This window comes from Arvicola amphibius, chromosome 4 (genome assembly GCF_903992535.2).
Source record: "Arvicola amphibius chromosome 4, mArvAmp1.2, whole genome shotgun sequence".
Lineage (NCBI taxonomy): Eukaryota > Metazoa > Chordata > Mammalia > Rodentia > Cricetidae > Arvicola > Arvicola amphibius.
Genome location: NC_052050.1, coordinates 47,393,622 through 47,418,864, shown reverse-complemented (window position 1 = coordinate 47,418,864; position 25,243 = coordinate 47,393,622). Strand labels below are relative to the sequence as shown.

Sequence of the window (25,243 nt, the reverse complement as noted above, 5' to 3'; positions counted from 1 at the left end):
CTGGAACACATAAGTAGATTTAATTCATGTCCATATTCTTATGTCTCTTGACCCTTCTCTTCTCCTTCAACATGCTTCATTTACACATTTAACAGAGGAGTTCCATTATCTTTTGTCTGATTTATTCTTCACATCATCACTGTTGCTCTGAGGATGAGGAAAAAGCTCCTATCAGGGACAAAAACATTGTTTAATTATCTCACATATGCCAGTGGTATATCCCTCCTAGGGTCTTATAGTGACACTTGAATTTCTCTTTTCATCAATGCTGGGGTTAAAATTCTTCTCTCCCTCAATTTAGAGTTGCTCATCTAGTATATTATCACTTCCTTTTATTTTCTCCCCCTTCATTTTGTTTATCAGCATTCATATGTAAAGGGTATTAGTTATCACATACATGACTAAATTTATCTCCCCATAGTAGGTAGGATATTCATGTTTGTCCCTGAGCATTCTCTATGTATCCAATGCTTTGTTTTAATCACTGCCTCAAGCTACCTTCATATCAATTGTAATCTTCACGCAGTAGAGGTCTTATATGGCTTCAAACTCTTCGTTTATTTAAAAATCTTTCATAATCTCTAACTAATGCCAGTACCTGTCATGACGTATGACTTTGTCTAGTGAAAATTTTTTGTCGGAAGCTCAAACTGATATATATTTCTTCAACTTCAATGGTAGAAAATTCCCATTTCAATTGAAAAATTGACAAGTGTGCATTAAATTCCACGTACTATAATGAACATTAGAGATTTAATATGGTATATGTGCAGCATTAGGTCTAATCATTTGCATTACTCTTTCATAATACTGATAACTAAAAGTCATATACATATGCTTTAATCCACAAATGTCATTGACCGTGGCAAACAAAACAAATAAGATGAAAAATTTTATCAATTGTAGAAAAGAAGGAACAAAATTACTTTGAAATCTTCACCTAAGTTATTCCTCAGTTGACTATTCTTTATGTAATGGTTAATTTACACATTAAGTGTGGTAAGTCCAATACTGATTTTGGATATATGATTGTTGGTAATAATATATTCTATAAATGTCATTAAAATCTGCAGATATTGTATAAAAAACTAACACTTTATAATGTGAGCTTCTTTCAGTTAGATGAATGAATTAGGGGAAGAGGACAATACACTACAGAAAAATTTTGCATTTTTACCTTAGATAGAAGTCTATAACCTCTACTCTTCTCAGAGTCCCCAATATTTTAGACAGTTTTCATATGTCATCAGTCATTAATCTATGCAGTCAGTATCCTAAGTAACATAAATAGGCACACACACACAAACACATACATAAGACTTGCCTCAAACATGCAACACCCCTGACTCTTTCCTAATCAGCAGGATTACAGGTATGTGTCACCAACTCCATTTTCTGCTTCTCCTAAAAGTGGATATTACCTTTGTGTTATGGAGGCATGTGTACATAGATCACAATCTAGAGAAATCACCATCGGCTGTTACCAATGATGGGCTTATGAATTACGTATCTTACTTATATTTTAAGCCACCATCCTCAAGTTAAACAGCACCTATAAATAACAATGGTTATATTTCTAATAGTTGGTACAGATTAATATAATTTTGAACTATGTAGAAAAAATGGTTTTCATTATAGAGATATCATTTTACATGAGCACCCAGATATATTATGTCTTCTTTGATAGACTGCACTTAGGAATGATCACAGATATAACCACTAAAGAACAGATTTGTGAACTTGTACAGATAGAATGGATCGTCATCTTGGGTATAAAACAGTTTAAAGTTTGCTAAGACCCCACAGTGAAAAGTATAGTAAAACATTCAGCAGTAGAACAGTGAACTCCATCGCACAGTACTACTTTTGGATTGAAGTGTTAAGGTTTTGAGAGAAAATTATGCAATGAGTAATTGTAATGAAGCCATCAATACTAAAGCTGTTACATGATAATCATAAAAAACGAACAGTGTGATAAATTCTTGGAAGACAATGAAAAGAAGAATGCTACTGTACCTGGAAAAATGTCCTGCATGACACTCGAAATTTATGTGGATTGGCAGCAAGACAATAGTCTATATTTCTGAATGTACCCAACTATGCTGATGCTGAGTCAAAGCTTCAGGTTCAGGATCTTGATCACCTTTATTTTATTTGCATTCACAGGGACTAGTGGCCTCTCTATTCATCACCTATCTGCTAATCCCATCTCACATCCCTCAGTGACCATTCCTGGGCCTTGGGGGCCCTGCACCCCTTAGGAGTCCAGATACTGTATAACTCATTAAAGACATAGTAATTACCCACTTCTTTCCTAGGACAAACTTACCTCAGAGATCTCCAGTGGTGACCAATTATAGTTACTGATCACTCCTTCCTACACTAAGGGGGAGGAAGAATGTAAAGAACAACAAACAAAATAAATAAACATATACATGAGGTGGGTTTCCCCTCTGTATGCTATGAATATGTCTTATTACCATTGGTTAATAAAGAAGCTACTTTAGCCTATGACAGGACACAATTTAGGTAGGCAAGAAAAATAAACCAAATGCAGGCATAAAAAAGGCAGAGTCAGGAAGATGCCATATAACTACTAAAGGAGAAAGACACCAGAAACTTACCAGCAAGTCACAGCCTCATGGCAATGCACAAGTTACTATTAATGTGTTAATTTAAGATTCAAGAGCCAGCTAGAAATATGCCTGAGCTATTGGTGAGGCAGTGTTGTAATTAATATAGCTTCTATGTGATTATTTGGGTCTGGGCAGCCAGGAAACAAGAACCCATGGATAGTTTTGAACGTTTTGACTGATCCAAACCTTTAATGGCAGTGTCATCTCCCCAGCTCATCCTACAGTAGGTTTTAGTGGGATAAAACTGTGGCGGTTCAAGGTCCCTGCCAGCAAGCAAGCTGCAACATGTTAAACAACAATCAAAAGCTCCATAGTCAGGACCGCCTTCTTGAAAGAGTCAGAGTTTGCCCTGACAGGATGGCCCAGAAAGCTGGCATTTTAAAACAGCGCAACTTTTTTCCTGCTACAGCTGAAAACCGAAAAGCATGCGGTTGGCTTTTCATCAACACCGTTTAAGTGTTTCGTGGCAGGATCTCTTAAAAGAGCCTGCCCGGCTTTGGGCCACCGGCTAGCTTATGCCCCGAAATAACAACACACAAATTATATTCTTTAAACACTGCCTGGCCCATTAGTTTCAGCCTCTTACTCACATATTGATTAACCCATAACTCATAATCTGTGTAGCACCACGAAGTGGTGCCTTACTGGGAAGATTCTAGTGTATGTCCATCTTGGGCCGGAGCTTCATGGCGTCTGACCTGGTGGCTGGCTTCATGGTGACTGGCTCAGAGAGGAGAGGAATGGCAATCTGACTGAGCCATCTACCTCACTTCCTTCTTCCTGTTCTGTCTACTCCACCCACCTAAGGGTGGGCCTATTATATGGGCCAAGGCAGTTTCTTTATTAATGAATGAAATCAACACAAACAGAAGACTCTCCCACATCAAGGGTAGAAGGGGCAGGGTAGGGAGAGCTTTAGGGAATGGGATAGTCGAGATAAGAACAAAGAAAGAGAGATATCTTGATTGAGGGAGCCATTATAGGGTTAGCAAGAAACAAGGCACTAGTGAAATTCCCAGGAATCTACAAGGATAACCCCAGCTAACACCACAATCAATAAAGGATATGGGGCCTGATCTTGATTTGCCCTGTAGTCAGACTGATGAATATTTTAAATATCACTATAGAGCTTTCATCCAGCTACTAATGGAAACAGAGGCAGAGACCCATACCAGAATAATGGACTGAGCTTCCAAAGTCCAGTTCAAGATTGGGAGGAGTGAGAATATAAGCAAAGAGGTCAAGACCATGATAGGTTCACCCACTGAAACAGTCTACCTGAGCTAATGGGACCTCACCAACTCCAGCCAGACTGGGAAGAAACAAGCATAGAACCAAACTAGTCCCGATGAATGTGACTGACAGTTGCATGGCTGCAATAGACTGAGGGGCAACTGGCAGGGGAACCAGGATTTTCCCTATTGCATGTACTGGCTTTTTGGGAACCTATTCTCTTTGGATGGATAGCTTGTTCAACCTAGATATTTTAGGGAGGACATTGGACCTTCCCCAAAGTAATGTGCCTTACTTTCTCTGAGGATTGGATGGAGGTGGAGTTGGAAGGTATGTGGAAGAAATTGGAGAAGTGGAGGGAGTGGGAATTTGGATTGAATAATGAAAAGAGATAGATTGTTTTCTTCATAATAAATAAATAAACAAATAAATAAATAAATAAGAGTTAGCTAGAGATATGCTTAAGCTATTGACCAAACAATGTTGTAATTAATTTAGTTTTAAGTGTGATTATTGCAGGTCTCAGTAGCTGGGAAATGAGCAGTCTCCCCATACAAAATGACACCCATACATTTGGGGCTAATCCACATGGCCATGCACAAACATTGGATCCAGGTATTTGTATGCCTACTCATGGTTTTGAGGAAAGCAGCTGAGAGCATACTTGCTACTCAGCATGTCTTTCTGGAAAAAAAGCTGGATCGGGTCTGCTAGGTGTGCACAGGAAGGAAAGCATGACAAATTCCTAATGCCATACATGGAGATATTTCCAGGCTGATCAGCACACTGCATGGCAGATTTAGTGTTTACTCAGACAAAATGGTTTGTGTAATGCATGATATTTCCCAGAGTTGAGGTGGTGAGCATGGCTTCCACACAACAGTCCATGTGAAGTTGATTACTGTTTTTCGAGGTCTGTGAAGTATTTTGCTGGAATTTTGATGGGCGTTGCATTGAATCTATAGATTGTTTTTGGTAAATTGCCATTTTTTAAAAAATATGTTAATTCTGCCTACCCAAGAACAATTTCTTTCTTCAAAGATTTAAAGTTCTTGTCATACAAGTTCTCCACTTGTTTGATTAGAGTTACTCCAAGATATTTTATGTTATTTGTGGCTATATGGAAAGGCAAAAACCCAAGATAGCCAAAATAATCCTGTACAATAATATAGTATTATTAAGAATCATTTAATTGATGTTTAGATAGTGGTGGTTAGTTTGATCCTACTGTTCTCGGTTATTCAGTCTCTGGTTTCTGGACATCCATAGAGTGCAGGGCATTGGTTTTCTGTTGTAGAGTGGGCCTCAAGTTAAACCAAACTTTAGTTGCCTTAATCTTCCACAAGTTTTGGACCACTATTGACAGCACACCACATAGACAGGACAGATTGTAGGTGGAGGGTTCTGTGGTTATATTGGTGTACAGGCTTTACTTCCCAAACTCTGAAGATTACGTTCTTTTTCAAAAGAGGTGAGAATGTAGGGGTAAATTTTTCAAGTCTAAACTAGTTCAACCTCTCTATGTTCAATGAACTATGTAAATATTGTCTCCTGCAATTGGGTCCCTGCTGTCAGTTTTCAGAGCACTAACATCTGTCCTTGCATCAACTTGAGTTGTGTGAGGGTCCTTGTGATAATTCTTAGGCTAACAACTCTACCAAATATAATAAAATTGGACTACGGGGAGACTTGTCTGGCTAGAAAAATTGATCAGTTCAGACTCTGTATTCTCCATTAGTAGGAGTTCTCACTAGTGTCACCTTCATAGATTCCAGGAAGTTTCTACTGCACTAGGGTTCCACATTGCCCTATAAATTCACACAGGTTTCATCTGTCTATTACTCTACTGCCACACTCTATCTTTACTCCCACACATGATCCCTCATGATCCTGTATCTACATGTCTCCAGTCTACCTACATAATCTATTGCATTTTCCCTTCCCAGAGAGATCCAAATTTTGCTCCTATAACACTCACTTTCCATAACAACTCTGAGTCTGTGGATTGTAACTTGATTATCATTTACTTAACAACTAATGTCTACTTATGCTGTGGGCAATGGTCTTTTATCCTGTCATTTGTATTATTTTCATTAAACACTAATTGGTGAATAGTCAGGTAGGAAGTATAGGTGGGGTGACCAGGCAGGAAGTAGAGGTGGGGCAACAAGAACAGGAGAATTCTGGAAAGAAGAGTCAGTCTGCAGTCATCACCCAGACACAGAGGAAGCAAGATAAGAATGCCTCACTGAAAAGGTCCCATACCTCCCATACCACATGGCTAACATAGACAAAAATAATGAGCTAATATAAGATGCAAGAATTAATTAATAAAAATCCTGAGCTACTTTATGTTAATTATAAAGCCAGTTTATAATTAATGTGGATCTCTGTGTATTTATTTGGGCCTGAACAACTGTAGGACCAAGCAGGACAGAAAATTCTGTCAACACATTTAGAAGTGAATACATACCAAATTTGATTTCTGGTTCTGGGTTGCCTCATTCAAGAAGAATATTTTTATTGGATCATTTTCATGCATATTTTATGATTTTTTAACAGCTGAGTAATACTGCATTGTATAAATATACTGCATGATTTCTTTATCCATTCTTCAATTAGGGACATCTAGATTGCTTCCATTTTCTGACTATAATGAATAAACCCATAATGAACATACCTGAGTAACTGCCTTTGTGCTTGGATGGATATTTCATTGGGTATATGCTTGAGAATAAAATAGCTCAGATTTGAAATATATTGATTTGATGTAGGTGTGTCTTCTATCTATCTAATGATTTCATTGGTTAATTAATAAAGAAACTGCTTGGCCTGATAGGTTAGAACACAGGTGGGTGGAGTAGACAAAACAGGATGCTGGGAGTGAGGCAGATGCCTCAGGAAGCCGTCATGCCTCTCCTCTCTGAGACAATCACCATGCCTCTTCTCTCTGGGTCAGACGCAATGGAGCCAGCCACCAGGTCAGACATGCTGAATCTTTCCCGGTAAGACACCGTAGTGCCACACAGATTATTAGAAATGGGTTAATCAAGATGTGAGAATTAGACAATAAGAGGCTGGAACTAATGGGCCAGGCAGTGTTTAAATGAATACAATTTGTTGTTATTTCCAGGGCTAAGCTAACTATGTGGGAGCCGGGCGGGATGAAAAGCAGGCCTGCTCGACTCCTCACTACATTGATTCTCAATTTTCCCAAGATTTTATTATTTTACCCAAATTTCTGTGTTGATTGCACTATAATATTTATATATGTATAAATGATACATGATAAATGATACATATATAAATATTATATATTTATAAATATATAAATGATACATTTATACATATATAAATGTATATATATAAAATTAATATATGATGATTTATCACAATCATAGGATGCCTCAAAGCCTTCAAATATTTCAAATACAAACTTTTTTATGTCTCCTAGTATTCTTCATAGATTAATTTTATATCCACTTCATCTCTTAATCTTCCTTTCACTTATAGTTCTTTTTTTTTAGTCTTTCAAGGCAATGTTTATGTATGTAGCCCTGGCTATTCTGAAACTCACTTTGTAGGCTAAGCTGACCTTATACTCACAAATATCCACCTGCCTCTACCTCCTAAAGTACTGGGATTATAGGCATATGCTACCACCACCTAGCTTCATAATTATTCTGTGTTGTCCTTTTTGACCTATCCTGACCTTAAAAAAATTTTGTGATCCTCTTGCTTGATGGTGTCTATGCCATTTTTCTTTTCCTGAAATTATTAGCCAACAGTCATTTAAAAGCTATCTACACATTATGATATAAAAAAGCTGGAGGCAGAACAATATTCAGTATTTAATATTTTCTTTCATATTCTTTTAATTTTGCCTGTAAAATTTCTTATGCAGATATTTCATAGAACTTGAAAAGTATGCTGTTGTACTATGTTCATGTCACATGAATGATTAAATGCTCTAGTGTGTCATGAACTAGATCTCTTACCTTAATCCTTTAATTCTCTTTATTGTCTGTATAAACTATGGTATAAAATGTTCCTCTATTCTAGACTTTATTCATTTTCTTATCTTTGAAGTTCAGTTCATCCATAACTCTCTGCTGTTCTGCATATCTGTCCAGTGAACAGCTCCATGTAAGATAGAAGCATTTCTATTTTAACACACACAAATTTGAATGCTAAGTTCCATCACATATTCTCATTGTCCTTTCATGTCTTGATTTGTGGTATAGCCTACTACATAGTTACCTGAGAAGCCAATTGTCTGAGTGTAAAACTATCTATACACAGAGATGCTTTATATAACTTTTATGTTGTCACCTTTTCCAATGAATATTCTTTGAGGAATATTATTGTCAATGGTTGTCAAGGTCACTTCAGGTATTATCATACATAAACTGAAATCTCAGTGGTGAGGAATGATCAATAATAAAGGATAATATTAACATATACATTAAATCACTTTCCTGTACATGAGAAAACTTAATATTTTAACATGTAATAGACTATATAATCAGCAATAATAAAAACTAGAGCAGACCTAAAATTCACACGAGGAAAAGACAATCTCTTCAACAAATAGTGCCTGGAACATTGGATATCCACATTCAGAAGACTGAGACTATATCATTCTTTCTCACTGTGTGGGAAGTAAATGTGTGCATAAAAAGTGGCAAATTAATCAATGGAATTATTCTAAACACTCAGACAAATACCTAGGGACTCAGATTCATGGGAATTCTTAAACAGAAGTAAAAAAAAACTAGACACTAGTAAAAAAGACAGTATCTTCCACAATAACTTCAATGCTGAGGGATTTACTTAGAAGTGTAGGCTGGAAGATTCTAGTAGCCACAGGTGATGGGTGACTCCAAGGAACTTTTCAGACAAATCAGGACTGATACATATGTGAACTCACAAAGACTATGGCATCACACACAAGTCATGTAAAAGTTCAAGTCAGGTTGGGTTTTAGCACCGAGAGAAGGAACAGGCTCCTAATTCTAACCAAGAAGATATTTGAAATTGACACCTGCTAACAGAGGAAAAACAAATTTTCTTCTACAGCGTCTCATTGGGTATATTAGCCAAATATCACTGTAGTATAGGCCCTATGTTCATGAGAAGCAGGTCAACACCAAATGAACTCAGAATGTAACTTACTTTTTGCCTCTTTTTGATTTGGTGAGAATTTTAGTCTATTAGTCTTTTGCTTTTATGTTCTGGTGCCCATATTTTTGTGATGTGTGGTATGTGTTTTTTTGTTTTTAATTTTTTATTATTTTTGTTATTGAGATCTACATTTTTCTCACATTTTTCTCTCCTTCCCTTTGCCATCTACCAAGCAAGATCCCCATACTCACAATTTACCCAGGAGATCTTGTCTTTTTCTATTTCCATGAAGATTAGATCTATGTATCTCTTTCTTAGAGTCTTCATTGTTGTCTAGTTTCTCTGGGATTGTGATTTGTGGGCTGCTTTTTTTGCTTCATGTTTAAAAACCACTTATGAGTGAGTATATGTGATAATTGTCTTTCTGGGTCTGGATTACCTCACTCAAAATGATGTTTTCTAGTTCCATCCATTTGCCTGCAAAATTGAAGATGTCGTTATTTTTTCTGCTGTGTAGTACTCCATTGTGTAAATGTAACATATTTTCCTTATCCATTCTTTGGTCAAAGGTCATTTAGGTTGTTTCCAGTTTCTGGCTATGTATTCCCTCAAGCAATGCAGGAGTGTTCCCTTTAAAAAACAACTCTGAGATTCCATCTTACACCTTTAAGAATGGCCAATATCAAAAACACTGATAACAACTTATGCTGGAGAGGATGTGGGGTAAAGGGAACACTCCTGCATTGTTTGGGGGAGTGCAACCTGGTTCAGCCCCTTTGGATATCAGTGTGATGATTTCTCAGACAATTAGGAAATAACCTTCCTCAAGACCCAGTAATATCACTTTTGGGTATATATCCAAAGGATACTCAATCGTGCCACATGGACATGTGCTCAACTATGTTCATAGCAGCATTGTTTGTCATAGCCAGAACCTGGAAACAACCTAAATCACCCTCGACTAAAGAATGTGTAAGGAAAATATGGTACATTTACATGATAGAGTACTACACAGTAGAAAAAAATAACATCTTGAAATTTGTAGGCACATGGATGGAGCTATAAAACTATCATTTTGAGTGAAATAACCTAGACACAGAAAGACAATTATTTTGTTTACTCACTCTCAAGTGGATTTTAAACATAAAACAAAAAAGCCTACATATCACAATCTCAGAGAACCTAGACAACAATGAGAACCCCAATAGAGACATATATGGATCTAATCTACATGGGTAGTGGAAAAGACAAGACCTCCTGAGTATATTTGGATCATGGAGACCTTGCAAGAGGGTTGAAGAGGGGAGGGGAGCAGAGAAAATTTAGAGCACAATAAAAATCAATATTAAAAATTAACTAGAAAAAATTATGTCACTCAATAAAAAGAAGGAAGCAGTTTGGAGAGAACTACACCTAAATTCCCTAAATGTTGTTTATAAATGTTTGTTTACATTTAAGGAGGGATATAATATAGAGATAAATAGTTTGCATTGGTATGTTTCTTGGTCTATTCATACAACTTTAAGGTCAATTTTTATACTGTATATATGTATTTCTGCTCTTTATTAAGGTATTGTGTTTGTGTAGCTCATTTAAAATGTGATATATAATATATATATATATATATACATATATATATATATATACATATATATATATATAATAGATAATCATCCATAATAGTCAAGCTTATAGTCATGTTATTTAGGTTTTCTAAATATATACATATATATTTCAGATAGATAGGTATTCTTCAAATCTTTCAGAGACCTTTAGGATATGGCACTTAAAATGTTTTAATGACTTAGGACTTTTCATGGCATTGAGACACATCTGTTCCTGGCAGCACCAATTACTTTAAGAGGAAGATGGGCATCAAAGAGACTCCTTATGGAAGTTTAGTAGACATTTGAACAAGGGCAGGATTTAGATAGGTGGAGTAGACTGAACAGAATGCTGGGAGAAAGAAAGCAGAGTCAGGCAGACACCAGGAGGCTCCTGCCTAAGACAGAAGGACACTCATTAGACTCATCCGGGTAAGCCACAGTCAAGTGGTGATACAGATTATTAGAAATGGGTTAAATGAATATGTAAGAGTTAGCCAATAAGATACTAGAAATAATGGTCCAGGCAGTGTTTAAATGAATACAGTTTCTATGTAATTATTTCAGGTAAAGCTAGCCGGATCTGAGTGGGAACACAACCCACTGCTCCTATTTTACTACAATGCTATATGAACTGGACATGCAGGACCCATAGAGAAATGACCACTGAAGTTGACTGAAGGTGAGACAAAAAAATTTGTTACTGCTTCATGAAAGCATCTGCTAGACATTCTGCAGGACACAGAAAAAAGTGACTGACAAACTGCCAATATAGGAAGAATTGTCTTTGAAATTTCATGCTTCATGGGAAATTCTGCTGAATACTATGGGCCTGTAGGCTGAATATGGGTGCTCCAATGATACAGAAGAACTTTGTGTGGCTGTCCAGACAGAAAGATGTTTCTGTCAATTCTAGAATTTTGAAAGTTGCTTAGAATGTACTTCCTCTTTACTTAGGTAATGTTATAGCCTCTGGAGTCTTTGATGGAGTTGAAGAATAGATAGTTATAGCTTTTGTTAGTTAAGATAAAGTATAAATGTTATATAAATACTATACTTGCTTTGATATATGTAATTTTACTATGTTAAAATTAAAACCTTCCTTTTTATTTAAATAGAAAAAAGGAGGCAATGTGGGATTCTCCTCTGTATGCTGTAAATACCTTGGTTAATAAAGAAACAGTCTTAGGATTACACAGGGCAGAACAGAGATAGTAAGAGAAAGCTAAGCTGAATGCATGGAGAAAGAAGGAGGAGTAAAGGAGAAGCCATGTAACCCCGCCAGAGACAGATGACATAACTTTTTCCAGGGATCCACGGCCTTGTGGTGATGCACAGATTAATGGAGATGGGTTAAATTAATATGTAAAAGCTAGCCAATAAGAAGCTAGAGCTAATGGGCCAAGCAGTGGTTTGATTAATACTGTTACTGTGTGGTTATTTTGGAATTCTGGGCAGCCGGGAACTAAGTAGCAGCCTCCTACAACAGGTTGAACCCCAGACGTTCTGTAGAGATAATCTGAATTAGGGGTCTCTATCAGGTTTTTCTCCTAGGATATCAGGGAACACTATGTTGGGGTGGGGAGGAGGAAAGATTAAAAGAGTCAAAGGGGATGGAACATGCCAGAAGATCTTGGCCCACTGAATCAACTAAGCAGGGCTCACAGAGACTGAAATGGCAAGCACAGGGCCAGCACGGGTCTGTATCAAGTCTTTTGCACATATGTTAGGGCTGTATGTTTGATTTTTCTGTGGCACTTGAAACAGTGACAGCTGGTTTATCTCTAACTATTTTGCCTGCTCATGAACTTCTTTCCTTCTATTGTGTTGGTTTTTCCATCCTCAATATGAGGGTTTTCACCTTATCTTACGGTATCTTCTTTTGTCACATCTGGTTGCTGTCTCCAAGAGACCTGCATCTTTCTAAAGAAAAAATGAAGGAGGAGTGCATCTGGGGTGGAATGGGTGAGTTAAAGGTAGTGGAAGGAAACTAACTGCTTTGGATGTGTCTTATGAGAAAATCTATTTTCATTTCTTTTTAATTTTTTATTAATTCATTATTTCATAAATTAAATCCTGACAATAATTTTTCCTCTCTTCTCTCTGCCCAGACCCATTTTCCACCCCATTCTCCATCTCAGAAAAGTGAGCCCCCCCCCACAGATATCTACCAAACATAACATATCATGTTTCAAAAAGACTAGATATAGGCCCTCAAATTAAGGCTTGGTGAGGCAACCCAGTAGGAGGACAAGGGTTCCAAAGTAGTCAAAAGCATCACAAACAACAGCCCCACTCCCTCTATTGGAGTCCCATAAAATACGAAGTTGTACCATTACAACATATATGTAGAGTGTCAGGATTAGAGCCACACAGACTTCCTGGTTGTCATTTAGTTGCAGTAAGACAGTATGAGCCCAGGCTAGTTGATTCTGTGGGTTTTCTTGTTGTGTTTTTGACCCTTACAGGACCCACAATTCTTCCTTCCCCTTATTCCATAGCTTTCACCCCTCAGGCAATGAATGGATAAAGAAAAAGTGGGGTATTTATACAACAGAGTATTACTTAGAAATAAAGAAAATAACATTATGGTACTTGTAGGCAGAGATATTGCATGGATTCTAGTTGATATTAATAATAAAAACCCAGAGTCAGATATCAGGGTAAATGCTGAAAGATCAGAGAAGTAAAGAAGCCACTTAAAGAACTTTTACCTTTACCTATTCCTCAAACCAAAGTAGGCAATATACTGTCTCCATAAATTCTCATACTAAATGCAGTGCCCTCCTGTCTACTCCAGCCTTATTTATATTCCTCATTCTGTTCAGTCATTTGTCTTTCTGTCTTCACCTTCTTAGCACTGGAAAAAAGTTGTGTGACTCCCAAATATTGTGATCAAAGTTTTGAGCAACCTGACTCTATTTCTTTTTGAGATTGGATCAATCAAGTGAATCCCAAAGTTGTCTTGAACTCACAGAGAGCCTTCTGCCTCTACCTCCTGAGTGCTGGAATTAAAGGTTCTTGCCACCACTGCCTGACCTCTGTGGCTAGCTAGTGGTTTAGCTCCATACTCTGGCAAACTTTATTTGTTACATCACAAACAAAATATAACCACAGGCATATGGGTAGAACTAGAAAAAAATCAGCTTGGCCAAGGTAACCCAGACTCTGAAAGACAAACATGATATGTATTCACTTTTAAGTAGATATTAATATTGTCTTAGTGTTTCTATTGCTGTGAAGAAACACCATGATCACCTCAACCCTTATAATGGAAGACATTTAATTGGGGCAGCTTACACTTTCAGAGTTTTGGTCCATTAAGCTCATGGTGGGACATGGCAGCTTGTAGGCAGACTTGCTGCTGGAGGAGGTGAGATATCTACATTTTGATCAGAAGGCATCAGGATGTGAACTGTAACACTGGGAATAACTTGAAAATAGGAGCCACAACAGTGCCACATGTCTACCAACATGGCCACAACTACTTTAGCATGCCCATACACCCTAATAGTGCCAATCACTCTAGGGTCCATTTTCTTTCCAACTAGCACAAACCCTCAAGTAAAGGACAATCAGGCTACTTACTATCCAGAGGTCCAGGGAGGCAAAGGTACAAGGATGTCTCAAGGGCAGATGCATAAATCTCCCTTGGAAGTGGAAATATAATAGATATTGAACTGGGTGCAGGTGGGGATGGCAAAAGGCAGGATAAGGTAGGCGGAGTATGGAGGGAGAGAATGCTGTGAGGAACAACAGTAGCTAGAGTTAATTCAGTTGCAGGGAGAAATATAGTGCAATAGAAACCTCCCGAAATCAATTAGGGTGATGCTAGCTGAGGTTCCTAATAATAGAAGATTTGGAGTCAGAACCAGCCATCTCCTATAACCAGGAAAGACTCATAGTGAAGGAATTAGGAAACTAAACCCAACTACAGAACTTTTGATCTATAATTTTTATCTGGCAGCAAGATGTGGTGTTGTAAAAAGTGGCACAAAATAAACGGCAATAACCAACCAAATGGTCCAGCCTGAGACCCATTCCATGTGAGGAAGTCTACCCCTAACACTGATTGGAAGAAGAAATACAAGGAGCCTAAATACCTGAAGACCTATGATAGAACCAACCAGGTGAGAGAAAAAAAATGTTTAATACATTGGTTAGATGCCATCAAATAAATGATTAAAATAGATGAAAAGACGCACAGCTAAACAAGAGTGTGAACTTAGTGAAGTATCTGTTTTCAATTAAAAAAGGAATCTAAGGAATGAAAATCTGATATAACATTGGCTCTTGTCTAATTCTTTTCTAGAATCAAACTTGCGCCGTAGTGGATGACATCACTAAGTCAGCAAGGTCTACTTCCCGAACTAAACTATTTTGTAAAACTCCCTTTTGCAAATGAAATTATGGAGTATGGTATTTTGTGGGGCTCAAATGAATTAATTGTACTACATTTTGTAATATTAGTATCAATATATTTACTAGATGAAATTAAGTAAAAACTTTCAGTGTTGCCATTATAAAGAGATTTTCTTCTTGCAAAGGACTCTTAGCAGGGCCTCTTTCATATCTTTGTTTCTCAGACTGTAGATAAAGGGGTTCAACATGGGAGTTACCACTGTGTACATCATCGCTGTGACAGTCTCTTTTACAGTAGAGTTATTAGCTGATGGACATAGGTAGACACCAATAATTGTCCCATAGAACAGTGAGACCGCAAACAAGTGAGAGCCACAAGTGGAGAAGACCTTGTGAATCACCCGAGCAGATGAAATCTTTAGGATGGAGGAGACAATTTGTATGTAGGACACAATGATGAGTAAGAATGGGAAGACAACAAAGGGCCCTGCCAATATAAATATCATTAGTTCATTAATATAAATGTCAGAGCAGGCCAACTTAAGAAGAGCAGATATGTCACAGAAAAAGTGGGGGATCACATTGTCCTCACAGAATGACAATCTAGCCAGGAGTAGGGTGTGCAGCATGGAATGTAGGATGTTAAATACCCACGACAGCACTGCCAGACACACACAGATCTTTGGGCTCATGATGCTGGTGTAATGAAGGGGAAAGCAGATAGCCACATAGCGGTCATAGGCCATGACCACAAGAAGGAAGTTTTCCATGTTTCCAAAAACCATGAAAAAGTACATTTGTGTCAGGCAGCCCACATAGGAGATGGATGGAACTTGGCTCTGCATATTATTCAGCAATTTTGGCATTGTGACAGAGGAAAAACAGAAGTCAGAGAAGGACAAATTACTGAGAAAGAAGTACATGGGTGTGTGGAGATGGGGGTCCAGTAGAATGAGGATGATGATGATGAGGTTCCCCATGATGGTGGTGAGGTACATGGCCAGGATCAGGACATAGAACAGCGGCTGATCCTCTGGGAGTATAGGCAGGTCCCGAAAGATGAAGGAAGAGATGACAGTTTGGTTTTTTATTTTCATTTTTATTATCCAGTATCCTAAGGAGAAAATATTAAGATCCTTTTAAATTAAAAAAAATGAACATATGTTTTGGATATATTTATACAAAAAGGGTCTGACAATGATTATAGTGATTATACCCCAAATCCTAATGTCAGTAATCAGTATAATCATCAATGATTTTTTTGTTAATTTCTTCTTAACCTCATTCTATTTCCCCTTCCTGTCAACAGAGATCTATGCATTTACTATGTAGAGTTAGATTTACTAATGCATCTCTTTCCTGCTGCCTGCTCAACAGTTGCTTGTTCATTTGTAATTTGCTGTATTTTATTTTGTATATTATATTATTGAAAAATTTTATAAATTTTTTCTCTTTATAATTTTATATAAGTTTCAAAAACACACATACTCCAGGTCAAACTCAGATGTATATGTCTCTGTAATGTACATATGTTTTCTCCACTATTCACTAACAATCTTCTTTTCACTTCATATGAGACAGGCATCAGGAGCACAAAAACCACAAGAGAAATCCATGTCTTTACTCCGTTGTCTTCCAAAGCATTCTTCAATCTCCAACCTTTCCAGTCTCTCACTGGATAGTAAAAGAAATTCAAGTTTATGTAAAAAATCTCTGAATTTGACTCATTTATTTTTTCCTTACCTTGGATTACTGTCACACATTAATCAGAGTCTCCCATTCATTCTCCTCCTATTTCATCTATTCAGTTCTGTGAGATTATATCCATATATCAGGATTACTTCTTGTCTTTATCAGAACACAGAAGTAGATTCAATTCATTTCCTTATTCTTATGTCTTGAATCCTTCTCTTCTTTTAAACATGCTTCATTTACACATTCTAACAGAGGAGTTACATCATCTCTTTTCCGAATCATTCTTCATCTTACCACTGTCACTCTGAGGATAAGGACAAAGCTGCTATTATGAACACAGACACTGTTTAATTTTCTCAAATATGCAAGTGATATTTTCCCCTATGGTCTTATAGTGACACTTGCATTTGTATCTTCATCAGTGATGGGGTGAAAATTTTTCTTTTGTAGTTATGCTGTGGTGGTGCATTCCTTTAATTCCAGCAATAGGGAGGCAGAGGAAGGCTGATCTCTGAGTTTGAGGCCAGTCTAGTCTACAAGATCTAGATCCAGGATAGCTCCAAGGTTATAGAGAAAACCTGTATCAGGGAAAAAATGGAAAAAGTTCTTCCCTTTCTTTTTTTTTTTTTTTTTTTTTTTTCCTTATGGTTTATTTTTTTTTTATATTTAACAATTTCCATCTCCTTCCCTCCTCCTCCCCCCTCCCTCCCCTCCTTCTCCCCTTTCTCTCCCCTCCTTCTCCCCCTTCCCTCCCCTCCCCTCCACCCATACCTCCCCTCCCTCCCTCTCAAGGCCAAGGAGCCATCAGGGTTCCCCACTCTATGCTAAGACCAAGGTCCTCCCAACTCCCCCCAGGTCCAGGAAGGTGATCGACCAAGCTGAGAAGGCTCCCACAGAGCCCGTCCATGAAGAACAATCAGAGCCCAGAGCCATTGTCCTTTGCTTCTCAGTCAGCCCCCGCTGTTGGCCACACTCAGAGAGACGGGTTTGGTCGCATGATCCATCAGTCCCATTCCAACTGGAGTTGGTGATCTCCCATTAGTTCTGTCCCACCGTCTCCATGAGTGAACGGAAAGCAGTGTGGCGGTTTCTCAGGAAATTCGGGATCAACCTACCCCAGGACCCAGCAATTCCACTATTGGGAATCTACCCAAGAGATGCCCAATCATACAACAAAAGCATATGCTCATCTATGTTCATAGCAGCATTATTTGTAATAGCCAGATCCTGGAGACAGCCTAGATGCCCTTCAGTGGAAGAATGGATGAAGAAACTGTGGAATATATACATGCTAGAATACTACTCAGCGGTAAAAAACAATGACATCTTGAATTTTGCAGGCAAATGGATGGAAATAGAAAACACTATTCTGAGAGAGGTAACCCAGACCCATAAAGATGAACATGGGATGTACTCACTCATATTCGGTTTCTAGCCATGATTAAAGTTCTTCCCTTTCTATTTTTGGAGTTGCTCATCTACTTTTCTATCACTCACTTCCCTCTTTTACCCCTTCATTTAGTCCATCCTCATTCAATTGTAAATTGTATTAGTTATTACATACACAGTTAACTTGACTAACTCCTCATACTAATTACGTCCCTTGTCTATATCTCATAGCATTCTATAAGTATCCAATGCACCTATTATTTTAATCACTACTTTAAGATATTCCACATCAATTGTAATCTGTATGTATTAGAGGTCTTATATGACCACTCTATTTGGCTATTTACCAATTTTATAAATCTCTTAATACTGTTATGACATGTCATGATGTATTACTTCGCACAGTGAAATATTTTTGCCTTTTGCTCAAAGCTAAATATAGTTCTTCAACTTCAATAGTAGAAATTTCTCAATTTCAAGTGAAAAACTTGACATGTTAGTATTAAATTTCACACACTCTAATGAGCTTCAGAGACCTAATGTGGTATGTTTGCACTGTGAGGGCTAATCATTTGCATCACTGTCCATAATACTGACAACCCCAAGTCATATACATACGCTTTAATCCACAAAATGTCATTTGCAGAAAACAAATACGATAAAATTTTTTTTTTTCAAAAAAAAATTTTATAAATTATAAAAAATAAGGAACAAAGTTACTTTGGAATGTTCACTTAAGTTATTCCTCACTAGACCATCCTCTCTGGGATGGCTGATTTACACATTAAATGGGTTAAACCCGATACCAATTTCGACATATTATAGTCTGTAATAATATATTCTATAGAGGTCATTAAAATGAGCAGATTTTGCCTAAAACAATTAACACTTCATAATATAAGCTTCATTTAGTCAGATGAAAAAATTAGGGGAAAAGGGCAAAACAGTACAGAAAAATTTTGCAATTTGCCTTAAATAATGTCTATAACCTCCACTCTTCTCAGAGTCCCCAATATTCTACACAGTTTTCAAATGTTCTCTCTCTCTCTCTCTCTCTCTCTCTCTCTCTCTCTCTCTCTCTCTCTCTCTCTTTCTCTGTCTCACACACACACACACACACACACACACACACACACACACACACACACAAGAGTAGCCTCTAACATGCAGCACCCCTGACTCTTTCCTGAACACTAGGATTACAGGTATGTGCTAACACCCCCAGTTTCTGCTTTTTCTATAAATTAATAGTAGCTTTGTGTTATGGAGGCTTGTGTACATAGATCACAAAGTAGAGAAATCACCATCAACTGTCACCAATGATAGGATAATGGAGTAAAAAAACTTATATGTTAAGCCCACCATTCTCAAATTAAAAAGCACCAGGAAATATCAAGGTATAGGTTTCTAAGAGTTGGTATACCTGCAAATCATCTTGGATTAGGTAGAAAGACTGGTTTTGACTATTGGGGTATCATTTTACATTAGGACCTAAATGATATGTCCTTATTAATGGACTGCACTTCGGAGCACTCACAGATATAAACACTGAAGCAGAGATTTGTTAACTTGTACAGATAAAATGGATCTTCATCTTCAGTAGGACCATCTTCAGAGTTTGCAAATATCCCACAGTGGAAACTATTGTAAACTATTCAGCAATAGGGCAGTGAACTCTATCTCACAGTACTACTTGGATTTAAATGGCATGGTATTGAAAGAAAACTACATAATGAGTAATTGTAATGAAACCTTCAATACTAAAGCTGTTATATGATGACCATGAAATATTCACAGTGTGATAAAATCTTGGGAGACAATGAAAAGAAGAATGCTACTGTACCTGGAAAACTGTCCTGCATGGCACCTGAAATTCATGTGGATTGGCAACAAGACATGTGCTTATTTTTCTGAATGTACCCAGATATGCTAAAGCTGAGTCAAAGTTTCAGGATTAGGATCCCGCTCACCTTCATTTTATTTACAGACACAGGGACTAGTGGCCTCTCTACTCATTACCTATCTGCCCATCCCTACTCACATCCTCCTGTAGTCATTCCTGGGCCTTAGGGTCCCTGTATCTCTCAGGAGTCCAGACACTGTATAACTCATTAATGACATAGTAATTGCCAAGTCTCTTCCTAGGACCATTTACCTCAACCATCTCTAGTGGAGAGCAATTATTGTCACTGATCACTCCTTCCTACACCAAGGAGAAGGTAGAATTTAAAGAATAACAGCAAACAAAAGAAATAAACATATGCATGGTGTTGTTTTCCCCTGTGTATGCTATGAATATGTCTTATTACTATTTGTTAATAAAGAAGCTGCTTCGCGCTATGGAAGGACATAATATAGGTTGGAAAGAAGACTAAACTGAATGCATGGAGAAAGAAGGTAGAACCAGGCAGATGCCATATAGCTGCTGAAGGAGAAAGACACCAGAACCTTACCAGTAAGCCACAACCTATGGAGATACACAGATGACTAGAAAGTTGTTGATTTAAGATGTAAGATCTAGCTAGAAATATGTCTGAGCCATTGGTGAAACAGTGTTGTAATTAATATAGTTAAGTGTGATTATTTGGGTCTGGGCAGCCAGGAAACAAAAGTACAGTCTCTAATTGCACATGCAGTTACAAGGAAAGTAAAAACATGGAAATAAGTATACTCATTGACTGCTCAAGTAATGAACAGGCTTCTGCCTTACTGGATTCTACATTTTTGGAGGGAGTAATGAAGTAGTTGACTAGAAAAGCACCCCAAGTTACCAGGCATTATTTTCATTGTTAATGACTTAAAATTTCATAGAAGAAAAAATTACACAAAACATGGGTAGTTTTGAAAATTTTGGCTGTTATTCTTACTTTTATTCACCAATCCAACTCTCCAAACCATCCTACAGTTGTTTTTAGTGCAACTGGAATGTAACTATGGAAAATCACACACACTGAGATGGTTTACACATATAGCATCACAATCCAACATGATTGTCTACCTGCTAAAAGATTTTGGACACTTATACAATCTTTCAGGAAAATTTAAACTATATCAGTCAACTGTCTATGTGTACTGAAGAACAGGACAAGAAAACTTTGCTGGGTATAATAGTCTGGGCTTGCATCTGTGGTCTCTTAGTGTCTGAGGAACATCCATATAGGACCTTCTGACTTTCAGAGTTTCCATTGAGAAGTCAGGTATAATTCTGATGAGTCTGGCTTTTTTGTGTTACTTAGCCTTTGCAGATCTTAATATTTCCCTACTGAACTACTTTGCAAAATACCCTTTTGCAAATGAAATTATTATGGAGTATGGTCTTTTGTGTGGGCTTGAATAAATTAGTTGTACTATATTTTATAATATTAGCATCAATATATTTACTAGATGAAATTAAGTAAAACTTTCAGTGTTGCCATTATAAAGAGATTTTCTTCTTGCAAAGGACTCTTAGCAGGGCCTCTTTCATATCTTTGTTCCTCAGACTGTAGATAAAGGGGTTCAACATGGGAGTCACCACTGTGTACATCATCGCTACGACAGTCTCTTTCACAGTAGAGTTGTTAGCTGATGGACATAAGTAGACACCAATAATTGTCCCATAGAACAGTGACACCACAGACAGGTGGGAGCCACAGGTGGAGAAGACCTTATGGATAACCCGAGCAGATGAAATCTTTAGGATGGAGGAGACAATTTTTACATAGGACACAATGATAAGTAAAAATGGGATGACCATAAAGGGCCCTGCCAAGACAAATATCATTAGTTCATTAATAAAAATATCAGAGCAGGCCAACTTAAGAAGGGCAGATATGTCACAGAAAAACTGAGGGATCACATTGTCTTCACAGAATGACAATCTAGCCAGGAGTAGGGTGTGCAGCATGGAATGTAGCATAGTAATTACCCATGACAACAGTGCCAGACACACACAGAGCTTGGGGCTCATGATGCTGGTGTAATGAAGGGGAAAGCAGATAGCCACATAGCGATCATAGGCCATGACCACAAGAAGGAAGTTTTCCATGTTTCCAAAAACCATGAAAAAGTACATTTGTGTCAGACAACCTACATAGGAGATGGATGGAACTTGGCTCTGCATATTATTCAGCAACTTTGGCATGGTGACAAAGGAAAAACAGAAGTCAGAGAAGGACAAGTTGCTGAGAAAGAAGTACATGGGTGTGTGGAGATGGGAGTCCAGTAGAATGAGGATAATGATGATGAGATTCCCCATGATGGTGGTGAGGTACATGGACAGGAACAGGGCATAGAACAGCGGCTGATCCTCTGGGAGTATGGGCAGGTCCCGAAAGATGAAGGAAGAGATGACAGTTTGGTTTTTCATTTTCATTCTTATCATCCAGTATCCTAAGGAGAAAATATTAAGATCCTTTTAAATTAAAAATGAACATATATTTTTACAAAAAAAGAGGTTTGACAATGATTATAGTAACTATATACCCCAAATCTTGGTAATCAATATAATCATCAATGATTTTATTGTCAAATTCTTTTTAACCTCATTCTATTTCTGATCCTTTTCAACATAGATCTATGCATTTTCTACTTAAAGTCAGATGTACTAATGTTTCTTTCTCTTGCTGCTGGCTCAACAGTTATTTGTTCATTTGTAATTTGCTGTATTTTATTTTGTATATTCATGTTATTAATAATTTGATAATTTTGTTCTTATAATTTTATATGTTTCAAAAATACATATACTCCAATGTCTTAGATTAATTATTCAAACTCAGATGTGTATGTCTCTGTGCACAGATGTCTGCTCCACTATTTGCTAACAGTCTCATCACAGCATGTGTTACAGGCATCAGGATCTCAAAAGTCACAAGAGAAATCCATGACTTCACTCTGTTGCCTTCCAAAGCATTCCTGAATATCCACCTCTCCAGTCTCTCATTGGATAGTAAAAGAAATTCAAGTTTGTGTCATAAATCTCTGAATTCCTTACCTTTAACTATTGTCACACATTATACAGAGTCTCCTCTTCATTCTCCTCCTATTTCATCCATTTCTTTCTGTGAGATTATGTTTATATATCAGGATCACCTCTTGTCTTTATCAGAACACAGAAGTAGATTCAATTAATATCCATGTACTTACATCTCAAATTCTTCTCTCAACATGCTTTGATTACACATTCTAACAGAAGAGTTAAATCATCTCTTTTCTGATTTATTCTTCACATTACCACTTTTGCTCTGAGGATAAGGACAAAGCTCCTATCATGAACAAAACACTGTTTAATTTTCTCAAATATACAAGTGGCATTTCCCTCTATGGTCTCACAGTGACACTCGCATTTTTATTTTAATCAATGCTGGGGTGAAAGTTTTTCCATAACAGTCATGCTGTGGTGGCGTATGCCTTTAATTCCAGCTCTGGAAAGGCAGATCCAGGCTGATCTCTGAGTTTGAGGCTAATTGGTCTACAAGATCTAATTCCAATAGTGGAATTGCTGGGTCCTGGGGTAGGTTGATCCCGAATTTCCTGAGAAACCGCCACACTGCTTTCCAAAGTGGTTGCACAAGTTTGCATTCCCACCAGCAATGGATGAGTGTGCCCCTTACCCCACAACCTCTCCAGCAAAGGTTATTATTGGTGTTTTGGATTTTAGCCAATCTGACAGGTGTAAGATGATATCTCAAAGTTGTTTTGATTTGCATTTCCCTGATAGCTAGGGAGGTTGAGCATGACCTTAAGTGTCTTTTGGCCATTCGAACTTCTTCTGTTGAGAATTCTCTGTTCAGTTCATCGCCCCATTTTTTAATTGGGTTAATTGGCATTTTACCGTCTAGTCTCTTGAGTTCCTTATATATTTTAGAGATCAGACCTTTGTCAGTTGCAGGGTTGGTGAAGATCTTTTCCCAGTCAGTAGGCTGCCTTTGTGTCTTAGTGACAATGTCCTTTGCTTTACAGAAGCTGCTCAACTTCAGGAGGTCCCATTTATTCAATGTTGCCCTTAAAGTCTGTGCAGCTGGGGTTATGCATAGGAAACGGTTCCCTGTGCCCATTTGTTGTAGAGTACTTCCCACTTTCTCCTCTATCAATCTCAATGTGTTCAAATTAATATTGAGGTCTTTAATCCATTTGGACTTGAGTTTTGTGCATGGTGATAGATATGGATCTACTTTCATTCTTCTACAGGTTGACATCCAGTTATGCCAGCACCATTTGTTGAAGATGCCCTCTTTTTTCCATTGTGTACTTTTGGCTCCTTTATCAAAAATCAGGTGTTCATAGGTTTGTGGTTTAAGATCCGGGTCTTCTATACGATTCCATTGGTCAACTTCTCTGTTCTTATGCCAATACCAAGCCGTTTTCAATACTGTAGCTCTGTAATAGAGTTTGAAGTCAGGGATGGTAATGCCTCCAGAAGTACCTTTATTGTATAAGATTTTTTTGGCTATCCTGGGTTTCTTGTTTTTCCATATAAAGTTGATTATTGTCCTCTCAATCTCTGTGAAGAATTTTAATGGGACCTTGATTGGGATTGCATTGAATCTATAGATTGCTTTTGGTAGAATTGCCATTTTTACTATCCCAATCATACAACAAAAGCATATGCTCATCTATGTTCATAGCAGCATTATTTGTAATAGCCAGATCCTGGAGACAGCCTAGATGCCCTTCAGTGGAAGAATGGATGAAGAAACTGTGGAATATATACATGCTAGAATACTACTCAGCGGTAAAAAACAATGACATCTTGAATTTTGCAGGCAAATGGATGGAAATAGAAAACACTATTCTGAGTGAGAACCTCCACCTGACGATAGATGAAGAAAATGACAGAGCCCCACCTTGGAGCACCGGACTGAGCTCCCAAGGTCCTGATGAGGAGCAGAAGGAGAGAGAACATGAGAAAGAAAGTCAGGACCGTGAGGGAACCTCCAGCTGGCGACAGATGGGGAAGGTGACTGAGCCCCACATTGGAGCACTGGACTGAGCTCCCAAGGTCCCGATGAGGAGCAGAAGGAGCGAGAACATGAGGGAGAAAGTCAGGAACGAGAGGGGTGCGTTCACTCATGGAGACGGTGGGACAGAACTAATGGGAGATCACCAACTCCAGTTGGAATGGGACTGATGGATCATGCGACCAAACCCGTCTCTCTGAGTGTGGCCAACAGCGGGGGCTGACTGAGAAGCAAAGGACAATGGCTCTGGGCTCTGATTGTT

General features: G+C 37.8%; 2 protein-coding genes across 2 annotated transcripts; both read right to left on the bottom strand.

The window, feature by feature from the left end:
* Positions 1 to 15,117: 15,117 nt before the first annotated feature.
* On the bottom strand, positions 15,118 to 16,056 carry LOC119812300 (olfactory receptor 1468-like). The gene has a single exon (XM_038326864.1). The coding sequence runs from the start codon at positions 16,054 to 16,056 to the stop codon at positions 15,118 to 15,120; it is 939 nt and encodes a 312-aa protein (XP_038182792.1).
* A 5,402-nt stretch (positions 16,057 to 21,458) lies between these two features.
* On the bottom strand, positions 21,459 to 22,397 carry LOC119812007 (olfactory receptor 1468-like). Its single transcript, XM_038326299.1, has one exon. The coding sequence runs from the start codon at positions 22,395 to 22,397 to the stop codon at positions 21,459 to 21,461; it is 939 nt and encodes a 312-aa protein (XP_038182227.1).
* Positions 22,398 to 25,243: the final 2,846 nt, after the last annotated feature.